At 38.3% G+C, this 18,625-nt stretch overlaps 2 protein-coding genes across 19 annotated transcripts in view; one reads left to right on the top strand and one right to left on the bottom strand.

The window, feature by feature from the left end:
* LOC141444298 (uncharacterized) overlaps nucleotides 1-5,647 on the top strand; it is a 70,444-nt gene extending 64,797 nt beyond the window's left edge. The window contains exon 6 of the mRNA XM_074109798.1: nucleotides 472-5,647. Coding sequence (XP_073965899.1) covers nucleotides 472-3,654 — 3,183 coding nt within the window. The 3' untranslated portion in view covers nucleotides 3,655-5,647. The remainder of the gene's footprint in view (nucleotides 1-471) is intronic.
* Nucleotides 5,648-7,323: 1,676 nt separating this feature from the next.
* LOC141444299 (serine/threonine-protein kinase MARK2-like) overlaps nucleotides 7,324-18,625 on the bottom strand; it is a 196,646-nt gene continuing 185,344 nt past the window's right edge. For 16 of the 18 annotated variants that reach the window (XM_074109801.1, XM_074109816.1, XM_074109812.1 and 13 more), the window contains 5 exons: nucleotides 18,107-18,178; nucleotides 15,404-15,463; nucleotides 13,184-13,289; nucleotides 12,064-12,223; nucleotides 7,324-10,782 (listed from right to left, as the gene is read on the bottom strand). In XM_074109801.1, the coding sequence (XP_073965902.1) occupies nucleotides 10,724-10,782; nucleotides 12,064-12,223; nucleotides 13,184-13,289; nucleotides 15,404-15,463; nucleotides 18,107-18,178 (457 nt within the window). In that variant the 3' untranslated portion in view covers nucleotides 7,324-10,723. The remainder of the gene's footprint in view (nucleotides 10,783-12,063; nucleotides 12,224-13,183; nucleotides 13,290-15,403; nucleotides 15,464-18,106; nucleotides 18,179-18,625) is intronic. The other 2 variants (XM_074109805.1, XM_074109807.1) reach the window with 2 other exon arrangements.

Consider the following 18,625-nt stretch of genomic DNA (forward strand, 5'->3'; position numbering starts at 1 on the left):
GCTATAAGTTCTTAGCTATGTTTCATTTAAATCGGTTCGGCTATTTTTGAGATACTGGACATAGAAATGCAATGTCGGGAGTTCATTATGCACCTTCTCTATGTATGTATGTATGTTTTCTATGTTGGTTAGGTTATTATAGGGCTATTAAGATGAAAGATGGGCACTTGATTGCATCGTAAACTAAACAATAGTTCACAGGCGATGTTTGTCTTTCCATTTCTTACCGAAAATTAGCAGAATTGTACTGCTAGATGTAAAAGTAGCTGTAGAAATCACCCTCCTTCAGTCAGGTGAAAAAACAGGTGATTACCATAAAAAGGCAGTTTTGGTTCTTTTGACCCGGCTACGACCCCCGACCCTTTTATAAATACTACAACTTCGCCGCAACCGGTTTACATCTAAATACTTTATTACAGATTAACACATGTTAAATCCGTATGCGATTCAATTATTTGTTTTTTTTTTCAGCTATATCAAGTGACATCTAATGGGACACAAGGAGACCGAGGAGTCACTGGTCAGCCTCTCGAGATATACCTCCTGCAGCCTCAGTTCTCCTCTCCGGGCCACCAACTCCTCACAATACAACCACAACAGTACCCAACACCCAACTTCTATTACAACAACAATGTTCTGACAACACCAGCACAATACAGCATACAAACCCTACACCCCATCCAACTAAATGACCAAATAAATGATTACAAACAATCGAACGAAGAAACGAACGAAGAAACGATCGAAAGTGCAGAAAGCTCGAAACCTATTTCGAATAAAGAGGATAGTCGTGATCACGAACACTTGACCACAAATATCGTTCAAGTATTCAAAGATCACAATTGCACAAACGAAGAAGATAGTAACAGGACACCTAAAGAATACAACAGTGATATGCAAAGCACTCGCCAGTATGCCGAAGAACCGACTTATAATATCCATAATATAAATGGAAACTTCGGTGTAAAAGAAGGCACTGAAAGACCTTTGTCGTATCGTGGCGCTGTTCATTTTAGAGTTGAACCTCCTAGAGAGAATGCAAGAAGTGAGAGGTACTACTACAATCAACCACCAAGAACCGAGACCCCTCAAACGACAGAAGAAGAACGCATTTCAAGATTAGTGGCATCGACACAGGATATAATTTCTAATGAAGATTTGCTTAAAATAAATCACGCTATTGAGAAATTCAGCAATGTGCATAATGACGACATCATCAAACCTAAGCCACGATTTGAACTGAAGACACAACAAACTCGATACTATGATTCAGTCCAAGCCAGCACGCCAAGAAGCAGAATCACAGTCAAGGCTAAAATAGGCAATATCGTTAATAGCGAGATCGAACATTTAGAAAACAACCAGAAAAAAGAAGAAGTGCTACAAACAAACTCTAACCAATACAAGTTTGCTTCTCCTATAGTTGTCCAGGACACTTATGATAACTATAAAAAACAAATTGTTAGCAATTTAGTTTCAACGATGGTTCCATATTTGCAAGACGGATATGAGATAGTGGGAGTCAGAAATAGTATTGATGAGAATTATACACACAGTGAATACAAACAATCATCAGGTGAAGATTTAGTGAATGTGACACCAAGACCGATTAGTCAGAAGTATCTGGCTCCTATTACTGTAGCACTAAGGCTATTTAATGCTAATGACACAGAAGCTTACAACACTGTTGATGATCACGATGCTTCGGACAGCGAAGTAGTAACAGATACTGTTAAAAGCCCTGTAAAGGAAAAAACAGTCGTTGAGATCCAAAAATCAATTCCTTTGGAAATAACGCATATAAATGATATTGAAGTGCACGATTATTTGGAAGAAGGTAGAAGCAGCGACAAAGGCCCATTGGATCTGGCGAAATCTTTGTATCATACTTACGTAGAAGCTCTCAAATCTCAGGATACGTATCAGCAGACACAAAATAGTAATAATGACAATAGCGACTATAATGAGAAACACAATGATGCAAGAGACCAATTGGAGCCGAGCGAAAACATTCAAACTGAAGTTGAAATTCGGCCGAATGAAGTTAGCAACGAGCGAAACGAATTCGCAAGGCATTATTACAATAACTACGATCAAGACCAGAAGGTAATACAACCTATTGTTATAGAAAAAGAAGTTCCGATTACGCAATACGTGGACCGATTCATAGAAAAAAAAGTGCCTTATCCAGAGAAGGTGGAGGTTATAAAGCATGTCCCTGTGGATAGACCAGTTCCTGTCCCTGTCCCTTATGAAAGAATCGTCGACAGACCTGTTGAGGTGACCAGATTCGTTGATAAACCCTATCCAGTAGAAGTGCCGCATTTATACCCAGTGCAAGTGCCTTATCCAGTAGAACACAAGGTCTATGTTGACCGGCCGATTCATGTTCCATATCCTGTTGATAGAGTAGTAGAAAAACAAGTTGTTCATCAAGTGCCAGTGCCCACACCAGTAGCAGTCCCGGTAGAAGTACCAGTTGAAAAGAGAGTGTTGTACCCAGTTCCAGTTGAAAAGCACGTGCCGTATCCAGTTGCGGTTGAAAAGCCAGTAACTGTTGAGAAAATTGTCCACAGAAATGTACCAGTGCCTTATGAAGTTGAAAAACGTGTTCCATACCCAGTGCACTACGAAACCAAAGTACCAGTTCCGTATCCTGTAGAAAAAATAGTACCGGTCCCTGTTGAAAGGATTGTTGAGAAACCTGTAACTATTACTAAGGTTGTGGAAAAACCAGTACATATAGAAGTACCGGTACCGGTTCACGTGCCGCAACCTTATCCTGTTGACCGAATCGTGGAGAAGAAAGTGCCTTATCCTGTGCCGGTTGACAGGATCGTAGAGAAAAAAGTACATGTGAAAGTTCCATACCCAGTTGATAGGGTAGTGGAAAAAATTGTGGAGAAACCAGTAGTTGTCACAAAATATGTGGACAAGCCTTATCCGGTGGAGACGAGAGTTCCTTATCAGGAGGAAAAAAATGTGGAGAGGAGACCTTACCATATCGAAGTTCCCGTAGGGGGGAGAAATCCATACCCAACTGAGAAGAATGTAGAAAAGCAGGTGTACGTGCCTATAAGAGTGCCATATCAATTTGAAAAACCCCAAGACTATTACAGCTACGGATATCAACGTCAGCAAACCCAAAATGCCCCAATATACCAAAAATATACCGTAGAACAGCACAAACAATGGATACCTCCACCACACTTTAATATTAATGAAGTACGCAATGATCAAAAGCCTCAAATAGTTTTACACAACCAACAAGTAGATCAGGGGCAAAATCCAAACAACAAAGTGCAGACAACACACTGGGGGAACTATTACGCTTCCTCATATCAATACATAAACAACACACCAAAATACGACCTGAAAAACATTCGAAAGTCTCCAGAATTAGCCAACTACATTCAATATATTACCAACAACCAGCAAAGAAGTCAGAAAGAAAATGAGTACTACGGACCACCTCCTTTGGTCCAAAATGATAATCATTGGGAAGAGAATAAAAACTATTTGGTCGAAGTTAAATTGCGTAGGACTGATCGAACGCCGAAGGTATCTAAGTTGAGGATTGAGTATGGGTTTAAGCCACCTCTTATACCAAGCACAGAAGTAGATTTGGACGGTATACCAATTAAAAAAGATTAGCAGTCGTTAACAAATGCTTGATGCCTTTTGTGATACGGTTGGGATACTCAGGACAGGACTTAAACAGTGAGTATTACCAAGTTGATACAAACACACATTTTTGATTACAGAACTTAACATAGCCGGAGTGTTGGTAGTCAATTTGACATTGGTTAGTTACACTAACTTAATGCAACTCACTTTACAAGCGTTAACGCTAGAAGACGTCTCAAAGAGAATCTCAAATTATCACGTCGATTGCCAAGGCAGAGGCTCCAGGAGCGTTCAAATTATCCGTTCCGATATCGGTGTCGGAATGCGGCTCCGAGATCGGCACGAGTAAAATGTATGAAAGTATCGAGCCCGATATTCGGTTCGCAGGGACGAAATCGGATCGGACAATCTTAACGATATGCATGATTTTTATTAGCCCTGATATGGCAGCAGCGTCCGAAACCAATATGAGATTCAATAATTTGAAAACGCTCAAACTTTTCGGTCGGTTGGATGATTTTTTAAGCACCCTTGTATAACAGTATAAAATCATTTGTTGTGAACATAAAACATTCATTCCTTTTCACACACTAACTGGTTTACTTAGACAATATCTACTGAAATTTGCGACCAGAGCTAGGGTCTTATGGGTCTTCAAATGAGACTACGTTTTGTACAATAATAAATTGTAGCTTTGACAAATGTGCTCGACGTTGTAAAAGATGTGGTAAAGAGTGTCATTTCGACATTTTATTTTTATCGTATTTGTTGTAAATAGTTTGTTGTTTAGTTGTAAGCATAGTGCTCATTGTATTGTTGACCGTTTCATTCTTATCTATTCATATTGGCACAGAGTTAAAGGAACTCGTGGTACTATTGCATACTGAACTTTATTACAACCATAAGATAAATCGGTTTTCATTCTTTTAACGGAGTTTATATGATTTAAAATACTACGGAATTGTGAATAAAGTCCAATATATAATGTCACTATTTAAATTAATCAAAAATGAATTGACTGAAATATATTTTACAATGCACGTGCTCGGAAAGTGCCTCTTGACGTGGGTCAACATATCCATAGAAAATTAGTGATTCCTGCACGCATCCACAAGTGTGCTGTAAAGTTGTATGGATTTAACTTACCGCACTTGTGCGGTAAAGTAACTTTTTAAATTGCCAAATTATGTCCAAACTATTGTTAAAAAAATAAGTCTAAATAGTCGTTATAGTTAGGCTTTGAACAAATAATAAAACGTTTGATGCAACCAACTGAATATTTACTGATAAGATAATACAGATTAAACGGGACAGAAAATAGAACATTAATATTTTTTTTTCACGTAAACTCGTATTATAATTCCGTCTAAAGTTATGAAAAAAAAAGGAAATAAATTCTTGAGTCCAATTCGGACCGTGCGACGTCAAGCGCGCGCACTCGAAAGTTAACCAATGAGCTTCCAGTGCGCGCGCACGACGTCGCACGAACCAATCATGGTTACCCGTTCGCGCCTGTCATGAAACCCCGCCAAAGTAATGTTCATGAGTTCAGTCCGGTGAATTAATTTTTGATAATTGATAAGTAAATTGAAATGAAAAGTTCAAATGATGAATTTATATCTGACTTTACACCGCCTTACGTCCTCCACGAAGCACATATTGCCAGTGACAAACTCAATGCTGAAATACGTGAACTATAATATACATACCTAAGTTAATAAACATCGTAAATTGATAGAATAATTTACTTCTACACACATGGATATTATAACATCTACCGGTACGTCTTTTTCTTATTTATTTGCTTTTATCCAGTGAACCAATTTTGAGTTATTTACAGTTCCAAAGCTAAACAATCTCAGATTTACGGTAACTTTTTGTTAAGGTAGATTAGATACATAATATAAAAAATATACTTGATGATAGTTAACTATTACTCGGATTTATTCACGGGTTGCACTGATATTTAGCGTTATAGGAGCGTGCAGGAGATAAGGACTAGCCAATATAAGTGTGGAAAATGTCAACAACAAGGGAAAATAAATAATCATAAAAAATCACGATACTAAAACAAAGTCTCCTTTACCTATCATTAGTAGCTAGCTGTAGCTGTTCTAATCTTCTGAGTCAATGATTGTTATGAAAGTTGGTTTAATAAAGTGTATACGTTAACGAATTTGGTTTGGCGTGCATGTCGGTATGTATATATACTGCCTGCTACTGTAGTAAAACGAGTATGGCAAATAAATGATGTAGTCACTGCCTCGATTTTTTTCCTCGCTTAATGCATTGTAAAACGTTGTATGATATACGTGTCGAAAGTAGGAAATTCCCAACTCGTGCCGGCTCAAAACACTCGCTTCGCTCGTGTTTCAAGTTCTCCGCCACTCGTTGGGAATTGCCTACTTTCCGCACTTGTATCATAAATAACTATTTTCAATTATTAACCTTCACATCATCAACTGTCATATTTTGTAATTATTATAAAGTCATTACTAACTTATTCAGTCTTAATTTTAAGTTTTTATGTTTTAACCCTTTATAAGGCCCAATTCATTGGAACATACTATCACAGAATCAAAAGCAGCTATCGAATACATACCTAGCAAAGGATGTTTTTAAAGCTAGTTGTATTTTCAATAATTACAATGAATATTGTAACTTATTACTAAAAGAATAAGGTAGAATTTCCAAATCAATGCATGTGGTCGCTGAATCGTCTCTGCCTTATAAAGGGTTAAAGTGATGTAGGTATGTACATAGAAAAGGAAGGAGAATAATTAATTTTGTTGTAACTTATTTCATTATACGATTTTGATTAAAATGTTTATTTTATTTATTCTCAAAACAAACCCAATAAGTCGACACGCATCGTGATGTGAGAATAGAAAGATTCCATCTCAAATTTTGCGTTAGCTATGAGCCTATAATTTTAATTATATTCAGAATACAGTTGGAACCTTTTCATTCTCCGTTGGTGATATTTATCGTACTAACGAACTTGACACTGAAGTATTTTGACAGTCGTTTTATGTAAGGGTCTCCCCACACCTGTCGACGCGCAATCGGCTTAGCCGATTAAACAATGCTTTATGTACGCAATAAGAGCGAAAAAGATATTTTCCCGTCGATACACGTCGATTCGCCACAGCAGAGCCGATAGACGTCTTTTTCGCCCTTATTACGTAGATCTAAAGCGTTTTTTGATCCGCTAAAGCCTTCCGCGTCGATAGTTTTAAGAAGACCCTAACAGATATTAAATACCACAAAAACACTAAGGGGCTGTTTCACCATCCATTGATTAGTGTTAACTGACGGTTAAATGTGATGCCGTCTCTGTTCGAACAGACAAAGACGGCATCACATTGACCCCCAGTTAAAAGTAATCAATGGATTGTGGAAACAGCCCCTAAGCCTATAAAATAGAAAGTTATATCGTTTCCGTGGACGTCGAGCACAACCTACGCTACTGTCCATGTATGTAGGTACGACAGGAATCCAGCAGACATGAGACCTTATTGTGTAACATACTTGGAATCACAATCGTTTTCACCACTTCTTTCCCCCACACGGTATAAGACGAGGGTAGAAAGAGACGTTGAATACGATCGCAAACGTCAGCGCGTTCGACAATACGGCCTATGATTAACTACTAGTGACTTGGGCAGAACATAAATTAATAGAAAAACATTATCGGAATTAAAAATAAAATTTATTTCCACTTGAATATCTCACAAATCGCCGTCCCTAGCGTCAACCTCGCAGGCAACGGGCGACTACACTAAATTATATCGTAAAACAAAGCTCATATATATATAAATATATAACTACGGTATGTATGTACCTCGGTTCGAGTTATCTTGCTATAGCGACCGAATCTTCCCGTCGTACAACAAATACAAAAATTAATTTGCGTTCCATTCTCAGCATAACCCGTAGACTCACAACAGTAAACGCACGTATAACCAAATAATTACGAAACAACCCCTAAGCTAGTTATTGAGTAAGAACCGCAAACATAACTTTGTAATGTTGAACAAACGGTAAAAGCAAGTGACCGAATAAAAAATCGCTTTAAAACTTAAAAATATATAAGCCTTCTTACATTTAAAAACAGCCTATATTTTTTTGAGAAAATTAATTCGATTTGCATTGGTCTCCTCACGGCCGAGAATTATGTGAATTTCGAGTTGTATGCAGCTTGACAGTGCACAGTAATAATTACTGCAACGTCAAATTTGTGATTTCTTGTAAAAGTATAATACTACACTTAATTAGATTATAGAAAATACGCGATCGCCTCACGTTCTATACATTCATACCTACCTTAATTATTAACTAGTAAGTATGCGAAACATCACACACGAATACGTAGAAAAAATGAAAGCATCACACCAAATCACAAAACAATGTGTTAATTATAAAAACGAAAGGCTGTTTACAATCACGTTTTTAAATATGATATATGAAGAAGGAAACAATATATTTGACACTTTAAAGATGAATGAACATTATTGCTATATAACTACAAATTCCCTTAATACTTTGATCACAATTACGAATACACGCCTAACAATTTGAGTGTGACACAGTCTAGGAGAGCGAGCGTGATTCGGGAAGCCAACGGCATCACAAAATGGTTCCACCAATATCTTCAGCAACTGATTACTTGATTAGAATATCACATACAAATTCATTAACTTCATTTGGATCCTTTATTTACTATTCAACATCTCACACACTTCAGCCAAAATCAATTAGGTAACAATTTCATTGATATTCATTCATAGTCAACACTTTAGCAACTTTATTGAGATAATTTGCAGAACCACCTACGCTATATTTTATAGTTTATATTAAGGTAATTGCACTGCTCTCAAGCCATTATATTCACATTCAAGAAAACTTTACAAAATTAACATCTTCGGTCCATTCTTTACAATCGCAAATTAAATTACTTATCTCACATTGATTTACTTTGTTTCTAAGGGAGTACTTTCTTAGCATGCAAGGATGTCTCAAGCATCTCTGTATCTATGTGCCTTTTCTTAGACTTTAAATAATAGTTTTAAAGTCTTTCGGCTTTCATGCTTTCAGTGGAATATTTCAAAGTTAAAAACATATAATTACAAATTAAGCACCATTTAAATTTCGAAACTATTAAAAGGCAAGGGTTCCGACAGTATTTAGTTCAAAAATCTGTCAAAGTTTACAAACATAGCAAACCCAAGCAGTGTAGTTACCCTCTTATATCGTACCTATTACACACACACTCGTCTAACCTGAGAAATGCAGTTATGCAACATAACATAAGAAAGAACTTGCCAATAGTTTACTAGTTTAATAGTGATTTAGAGAAAAAGAAAGACAAGTAGGGAATTATCGGAAATGGAAACAAGAAGATTCAAGAAAGAGGTAGAGATTTTTCGTTATTTCGTGCAAAGGGATAACGTGGTTTATGGTTTTTCTTATTCTTATAGTTTACCCTATCGTAGGTGCTTGTCACTTCACTTATTCACTCCAGTCTTATACATTTTTAAACTAAATTCTCCTTTTTTTTTAACAAATTGAAACTTTTTAATAAACAAATATCTCCGAAGCATAACTGCATTTCTCGAGTTAGCAGAGTTGTACGTCTCGCGTGTGGCCGTCCCAGCTCGCATCAAGTTAGTTTACACAAAGAGAACATGTTTGACACTTTCTAATTCAGCCTTATAATTAGAAAGAGACAACGCCGTGGGCGACCGCGTGCCGGGCCCGCCCCCCCGACACCTGTCAAAGCCAAGTGTCAAGAGCGCGCGCCCGCTTACAAATGACAACGATACATGTCATACCGCTCGACAGCCATATTTTGTATATTTATATTTGTCATTATTGGAAAAAAATATAATTAACACTAAGCTAAGATTATCTGTTGAGCTCACACTCACTTTGTACATTATACAACACGATTACCATTATGTACAGTTCTATTTGTGGCCGCACCGTGGCGAGGAGCGTCTGCAGAGCGTTTAAGACTTTAAAACTTTATCAAAAAGTCACGAGTTTTTAAACAATTGATAGAAAAAGAATAAAACGTGTAGATAAAAATGTAAGTCTGCGTGTTCAAAGTGCACCCTCATGGTGCTGCCACAAACAGTCCCGCGACAAGCGGGCGCCGGCGGCCCGCGGCTCAACACAATCCATAAACAATGTCTTTTAAAACAATTCCATACAAACGATAAAAACATGCCTTCAAAGAACAATATAAATTATAAACGTTAAAATACAAATCAGTATACTCCGCCGATGGGCCGCCGGTCGCCGGTTAAAACAATAAAAAAAAAACAAAAATAAGTAAGAAAGTCCATGACACGTACATTTAACATGATATTATACAAAATACAGGCGTTGCGGGAACGAGCGTCGATACCCAACCGACGGCGAGCCCTTGGCACAAACCCTACACGTCCCGTCACAAATAAAACTAACGTCACTGTAATTCATTATACTCGTATCCTAAAATTCATTTCCATAATCGAATCGAAACGGCTTTGCGAGAGACAATAGACTCACAGCGCCGTTTCTAGAAATCGAACAATTCCGGGGGTGGGATCGGGTGGGTAGGGAGAGGGAGGCAGTCCCAGGGGGAGGGAGGGGAGGGAGGCGAGATGGCTCGCGGCTGCCGCCTCAGAGTGTGCACGCTGTAGGAATAGGACTGGTGCGGCATGCGAGGGCGTAACGTCGCGCGGCCGGCGTCCAGGTCCGCGCTGTCTGCTCGCAAGGACAGAGAGGATCGCGGCTGTATGGTCTGCGATGGATTAGGGGATAGGGGAGGGCGGAGGTAGTCACTGCGTGCGAGAGAGAGCTCCGCTGGCGTATACGCTGCTAGGAAATGCGCTAACGCACCTGAGGAGGTCCTCATGCCTCCGTTGGCGACAAAGACCATGTCTTCGGCGGACAGGCGTAAGCTGTCCGTTCTCGGGGGTGGGGGTGGTGGTAGCGGCGCAGGCTCGTCGGAGCTGGAGTGCGAGCGGGAGTGCGAGTGCGAGCGAGAGGGGGTGAGGGCGGGTGGGGCGCGGCGGCGGCGGCGGCGGCGGGGGGCGTTCCCGGGCAGTCACAGTTTGAGCTCGTTCGCGATCTTGGACGCAATGTTCTTGAAGCCGATGCTGGTGCCTGGAACGACCATTAAGTTTTTGTTAAAAAAAGTAAGCAGGTACCTACAGTTATAGCACATAATGTATTTCCATCGGGAAAAGTCGAAGTACGATGGCAACCGAAATGTGGATCAATTATCGTATCAAACGAGATCAAATGTCAAAACGGCTGTAGGTACAATAGCTATCGATAGGGTACCTACTGAAGCTAACGGAGAGAGCATAAATATTAACTTTATCGATAAAATACGATGGGAAGTCATTAATGAAGTGTACCTATTAATCTGTATTACGTGACATGCATAACTATATTTTATTTTTTTCTTTATTTTTATTTTTATCCATTGTTGTCATGTTTGTCACGAATAAAAGTTTGCTTTCTTTCTTTCTTTCTTTCTTTATTACCAAAACGCGGAGACGGCAAAAGTTACAGGATTAATAATAAAATTAATAGAAATGTCAGTAGAGCTAAAAGTAGGTTAGGTTAAAACTGCTTTGTTTCCTGTTCTACGATGTGAATCATTCAATTTTGGGTATAGCAAAAATCATTGATTAAAACTTCAAATTAAGTATTCTGCGTATCTCCGTACCTATTGACCATTCTATAAAAAATATATTTAAAAAAAATATATATATATGAAATGTATTTCTACATAACTGTTGTCTGTAAAACAACGTACAGTCAAGTGTAAAAATATGAACTTATTCAAAGTTTCAAAATAAATATACCATACTCTTATTTCGACGTAATAAGGCCGTGGAAGGTAGGTAACAAATTGTTGAGTGGTTCGAATAGATAGGTGCATATTTTTGCACTTTATTGTATAATATAACCCATCGTACCATTCGACCTAAATACCTAGCTGTAAAAATAAAGTTGAAGTGGCGATGGGCGGGCCACATTGCTCTAAGGGCAGATAACCAACGGGGGAGAAAAGTTCTCCAGTGGCGACCACGAACCGGAAGACGAAGCGTTGGCAGGCCCTGGGCCGTCTTTCACCTATTAGAGGCCCCGGGCACATCAGGATAATGGGGTCCCAATGACCATAATAAAGCACTATTTAGCCATCTATTTAGCTAGTATCGTTTCCAGGGGGCCCCAATCCATCACGGGGCCCTGGGCACGTGTCCAGTGTGCCCAGTGGGGAAGACGGGCCTGTGGGCAGGCCTCCCACCAGGTGGACTGACGACATTGTGAGAGTTGCGGGAAACGGTGCATGCAAGTGGCGAGTTGTCGTTCTAAGGGGGAGGCCTTTGTCCAGCAGTGGACGTCTTCCGGCTGAGCCCATGGTATACTGACCGGATATCCGCTTGAAGCGCACGCCGTTGAGCGAGAGCCTCGGCAGCTTGCAGACCTCTATCTCCCACTGCACCAGCGAGTCCGCGTTGGGGTCGCCGTGCACGCACAGCAGCAGGAAGCGCTCGCGCTGCTCGTAGTCGCAGTTGTTTGCGTCTAGCACCTGCACACAGGGGGGCGGCGAACGTTGCCATTCAACTAAAACAGTTGCGGCTTCCAGCTGTACCCCTAGTGTAAGTTTTCGGTTACAAAATACGTCTCGATCGCGTTCGCGTTAAAATCTCAATTTGTATGGAAACACGAATATTGCAAACGTTCCGCTAGAGGCGCTGTTCGTGTTTGCATACAAATTGAGATTTTAACGCGAACGCGATCGTGACCTATTTTGTAACCGAAAACTTACACTAAGGGCACTGATTGAGGCTGCTCACATCAAGTTTAAAGCACTCCACGTTAGAGACCTAGTCATTGAGTCAAGTTGGATCAAGGTGAGACACATCTCAAATGTCTTAGAAGATCTATACTAGGATCTATAACGTAATATTCCTTAGGTATTCAAATTAGCATAACGTTGTTTCGCATAATTATTGATTCGTATAACATGAACTCGCACAACAGTATACCCGTAATGTTAATATGCATGTCGGCGGCCGATCGTAAAATCCGCCAGATCACGAAATTCCTAGGCATATCGTGTGGCGCCATTTCACGATATGCCTAGGAATTTCATGATCTGGCGGATTTAACGATCGGCCGCCGACATGCATAATATAAACTGGCATTATGATGAGTTGGCATAAATTTAATAAGCATAACGTTACTTTGCACAGTTATTAAAACGTACCTTTAATTATACTAATAATTGTATAAAAAAGTATTAATTCGATCTGAAAAGAGAACTACAATGTGAAAATAGATATTATCTATTATCAGGCTGTTACAAAAATATACCTAACCTAACAGTCGATTTTACCCTGTCCCGTCTAATTCGCTCACTACTCGTTATGCTAAATAAGTATCTTATGCTCTTTTAATATTATGCCAGCTCAACGTTATGCATCATTGCCTTATGCCAAATATATTATGCGAAGTAAATGTATAGGCATTCCTCTAGCTAAATTACCTTGCGAATCTCAGCCATGATCTCGTTGGGATCCCGGGACGAGGTGGTCTTCATGCTCCACGTGAAGCGAAGAACTCTAGGTTTCACTTGCTCGTCGTTGCCTTGCCTGTGCGCATGCCAACATTGTTTAACGGTGAGCGTGAGGTTCATAAATGCGAGGCCAAGAACCGAAGAACTTCTATCACTAAATTACACGTTTCAACTCACGATCATAAAGCTTGAAACGCACTGACAGCGCGAAATAAGCGTGGCGCAGTATTCTATGCGGAGCTTTCATGTTAGCTCGAATATTACAACCGGTACCGCTACGCCACTGCTGTCAGTGCGTTTTAAGCTTAATTCTGGAACAATCCGATTACTTTCGATCTTTTCCTGACTTATAATCATGAATTGCACTGCACCGTTTAATTTATTAAATAATGTCTCACAACTGAAGAACTGTGGTTTTCGTCGGAAAATGACAGAATATTGTTGAAATCTTGGGAACGTATAGAAAGAAAGAAAATAATTACGTAACATAGGTAGGTAGGGGTTACGTAGGTGAGCCGTTACCAAATTTTGATTGTGTGCAGGTAAACTTGTCCAAACATAAAGAAAGCTGTTTCTGTTTACACTATCATTTTCTGCAGTTATTTGAGTGAAATGATAAATGATTTGCAGACAGCTATTTACCACAGATAATTATTGATTATCGGAATCGAAAAAAGATGCTAATATTTGTAATAGGTAATGCATGGTAAAAAGAATGGTACTTTCTCTACTCCATACAAAAAGTATAGTGTTCAGCGCAAAATTTGATAAAGACCCAGGTATACATAATATATTCATACATTCCTTCCATTATATGGACCTTATATTTATGACCTGAATCGATAAAGTAAAACATCAAGTACCTATATTCTGTTTTTATCCACGAAGCGCCATGTGAACGTGATATTACTCTTTGTTTGTCCAGTATATTATTAGATTTTTAAAAAATATCAGTGCAATTAGGTGTCTGCGTTTGTCTCGTTTGAGAGTACCTAAAATTTAAATGTATCTTCAACTTTACTCTTTTGTATATAATATATAATAGGTCCTTCTCTAAATATCAAATAAACGTCTTTATTTTTATGTTCTTCTACCAAAATACCTACTTCTACCAAATCATTAACCTCTTCAACGCCATAAAACAAACGAAGTGTCGTGCTCTGTACACCACAGAAAAACCAGCGACAAATCAACTTGATTATTAATTCCATTGCAGAAGGAGTTGAATGTCGGTCATGTATAGATCACCGTGGCGTGTGAAGCATTCCATTGGCTGTCACGACTTGATGACTCTGGCGGTGAAGAGGTTAACCTATTCCTATTGACATCTACGAAAGCAATCTGAAATTGACCACTAACTTCATTTATTCTGTCACAAACATTATTAACATTGTTTTACTTAAAAATTAACAGGTAGGTACCTGCGTTTTAACGTAAAGATTAGGTACTATCAAAGAATTAGTCGAGTACTTTTATGAATGAAAACAAAAACATTAAAGTGACATAGACCTTTTTAAAATCAAGTTATAACCATGCTGATGTTCCAGTGCTATGAGATTCTTGATGAATGTGGATGACATTATTTATTACATATTCTACACAAGGAAAACTGTCACGAGTATCACAAATGAGTATAAATTGTGGCCACGCGCATCAAGAAACTTTTGGCCTACGTAAAAAGACAAAAATCTAAAATGGCAGTAATACTAGTGTTTGCTCTTTGCTGCGTTCATGCCGGTACAATTACGATCATAGTAGGGGTATAGCGCGCGAAGATCTTTATGTGTACCTAAGCGGGAAAAGATTTCAGCGCCTTATACAGGATGGCTCATTTAGATCGGTCAGTATGGGAAAGTCGGAAACTATAAGACATACGAAGACTCTGTTCTTAGGAACCATGTCATCTGTCGTGTGACATGTGCTTTAATAACATACCAGTAATATTCACAAAAAATATGTTAATTTTCATGTAAATACGGTGGTAGGTAAGGTAAATGATTTATTAGGTTGTGTAGGTATTTGCCCTTGATCAAGTCTGAAAAATCAAACTGGGTGTATACATGTAACGTATTACCGTAAACCATTTTAGATTTTCACCCAATGACGTCGGCTATTGCACTATGGAATGGTCGCATTTTACACGTCGATCTCGTCAAACGAAAGGAAATTAAAAAAAAGTATGATAATTACCCAAGCAAGGTTTGTGGACTAGCGCCTACGGCATGCTTCGGGGTGGTGGCATCCAATGGCCTAAAATCAAACAAACATCAACTAACCGGTGGCGCCGCTGTGTGTAAAAGAGAATCATGGGAGAAGAGCGCTAGAATTGTTTGATTGACGCAACCAATAAAACCACAGAGTATACTCACAGTCGAAATATTTAGCCTTAGTTCTTAGATAGATTGAAATATCGGTAGATGGCTTCAGTAACGAGAGGTTCATTTGAAGTTGTAGCCTAGCTTGCGATTGGCTCATTTGAGTTACTTATTTAACCAATCGCAAACGTGATGTAAATATCTAAGTTGTATGTTCTTACGTAGGTTTACGTAGGAAACGAAACTTGCCGTCCTTGCCGACAGTAACGCAGCGCCATCTAGCGATATTTTAACTGTCAAATAATTAAAGTGGTGTCGTTTGGTTGACTTTTTAAAAGCACTCTTCTCACATATTATGTCTCTAACTGTACCAAGTGGAATTTGTATCGAGCTGACACATAAATCATACTGAAACCTTCTCATCTCATCACACTTTAAAACCAATAATAGCGACCGATGTAATTCAATTAAAATAAGTTTTTTATTTAATCGTTACTTTTGGTTCAAGAACTTAGGCATTGGTACTTTTACAATCAATATCCAAAACTAACGATTTTATTAAGATATATAAGCCGATGTAAATAAATTTTGGATAAAGTACAGTCACCAGCACCAATATCTGACACAAAAAGAGTGCATAAATATCTGACACAACTCTATTTCTAAGGTCGGTAGGACGTGTCAGATATTTTAGCACGATCTGCTGTGACAGATATTACCGCAGGAAACTGTACATAAACATTATCTTTTTCAGCTGAATACAAACATCCAAAACAAATGCAAGGTGCGAGATTACAAATTAAAAAAAAGCACGCAGCAGCACACAAAACACAAGAATTCTAAAAATCCTACCAAAATCATGCCTAAGTCTGTCAGACCAGCCTGGACTTACCTTACAGCAGTCGCTAGAATTTATATAATCAAAACGTGCTAATTTCCCATTTAATAATAAAAAAAAGAGATGTCATTAAATCCAAAGAAAAACAAAATGCAAAAACACAATTAGTCAAAACGGCACTTGTTATATTTCAACCAAAATTCAGCACGCAATAATTTGGAATTAAGCAAAATTTGTTAAACTCCGTTAATCACAATGAGATCCATTCGATTTTATGCCGCTTTCGCACATTTCGTAACAGCCTTCGCCTACGTTAAAAAAAAAACTAAATCTGTTTTAATTTTTATTTCTATTTAAAAACAAATTGCTAATCAATTTAATTTTTCCTTTTTATAAAGAATGTGTCCACCCACGTATTCCATTAGATTTTTTTTTTACAATAGAGTAAATGACCTAAATTCAAGTAATGTATCCCCTATAATTTATACATATACCGTGTGTGGCCTATAGCAGGGGCAAATAATTAAAACGTAGATCGTTCGTAGAACTACTCGTAGATTACTTCAGCGACTTTTAAAAATAATTCGTTTTTTTTAATTTTTATTACACTATAAAGTTTATTCGAAGAAGCAATGAAAAGCAAAATGTTTTATATTTGTAGCGTGACAAACGACGTCAGTTGGGTTCTAGGATGGCGTACATTGAGTTTAGGATTAAGTTTGTTAGAAAAAAAAAAGTTAAGTTTTGATTTTAATTAAGTGGGACCATGATGATCCAATTAGCAGTGATCTATAGAGCCTCTCTTTTTAATATTATCCCCTGCAAGGCTACTACGAAACTCGTAACTCGAAGTTCGTGTCGTGCGGTCCCTCTCGCTCTCGTATCAAACAGTGTAAGTGTCAGAGGGACCGCACGACACGAACTTCGAGTTTCGAGTTTCGGAGTAGCCCAGCAGTTCTGGGCCACACATTGTATTAGGTTTTATTCATATACCTTACTTTAATTTTTAAAGCTGAGCAAGTATGGTGCTATTAATAGTTATTGTCACTAATGATGTTTACTAAGTTTAGCATAAAATCGGTTGGAAAACATAAACTCACACAAGACGTTAAAATCAATTTAGAAAAACGTAGTCCTAGGAAACGTGCTGTGGCCTGATGATCTTTAGATATAATAAACTATTCTTCTTTTTGCAGTACATCAGTGTTAAAGTATTTCTTTAGTCACGAAACAAATCAAAAGTTTTCATCTCATAAACTCTCCCTATTACGAACCCAAATTACATATGTATGTATGATTTTTTATCTCATTCCATTTCTTTGCAAAACATAGATAAAATGTCTTCAAAACTATCCCAGTAATCACTTTAAAAATTCTCACACCTTTTGTTCAAAAGTTACATAGACGACATTATTGTTACTCAAACAAATTCAATAACATATCGTCGTTATATATCTCACATTTCATTAATCTGTCATCTCCCAGGATAACAGGATCGAAGGATTTTGGGCACAAATTTGTGCCTCTGGGAGAGGACAGGTTAATCCTCATACCTAATCCTAGTACAATTTACACTTTTTGGAGGTTTTCGACATGAAAAATTGTACTGGATTAACAATCTATCTCTTAAGTACCCCTCCTGCTTGAAATATTCTCCCTTTGCAGATCCAAAACCACAAACCCATGCAAATATCAAGTCCACAGCACGTTCCGACCACATACAAACGTGACCGCGCCTACCTCCGCTGAATATCCAGAGAGGAAAATATGCGTGGCTTCTGGCGACCAGTGGCCTCTCCCAGCACGGACAGACTGTTAAATAAATACCTAAGTCTCTAAGATAATACTTGCATACACTAGGGGGAGACGAAAAACACATTAAAATATCTCATGTTTATTACAGAAGAGTACAATTATTACATACTTGAGATTATCATCGACCTCACATCATGCAAATTACAAATTACAGTACATTCTTCGTAAACGGTAAGTGTTTTTCATCTCCTCGCGCAATGCTTCTAACTGCAGCATTGCGTGTTTAAAAGTCTAGCTGCATATTCAAAACCAAGCTAATTACCTGTGTCGAGAGAAGACTCTTGAAAAACATATTGGAATCTTTATAGCGTCGTGACGGAACGTATTAAAATTTACTTTACGGAGTTAGCTCATGTAGAAGTTCCTTAAGTCGTTCTAAAATGCTAGGAAGTGTAACAATTGGATAGGAGGTATATATGTAGATACGGTTGGTATAGCATTTTT

This window comes from Choristoneura fumiferana, chromosome 29 (assembly GCF_025370935.1).
Source record: "Choristoneura fumiferana chromosome 29, NRCan_CFum_1, whole genome shotgun sequence".
Classification (NCBI taxonomy): domain Eukaryota; kingdom Metazoa; phylum Arthropoda; class Insecta; order Lepidoptera; family Tortricidae; genus Choristoneura; species Choristoneura fumiferana.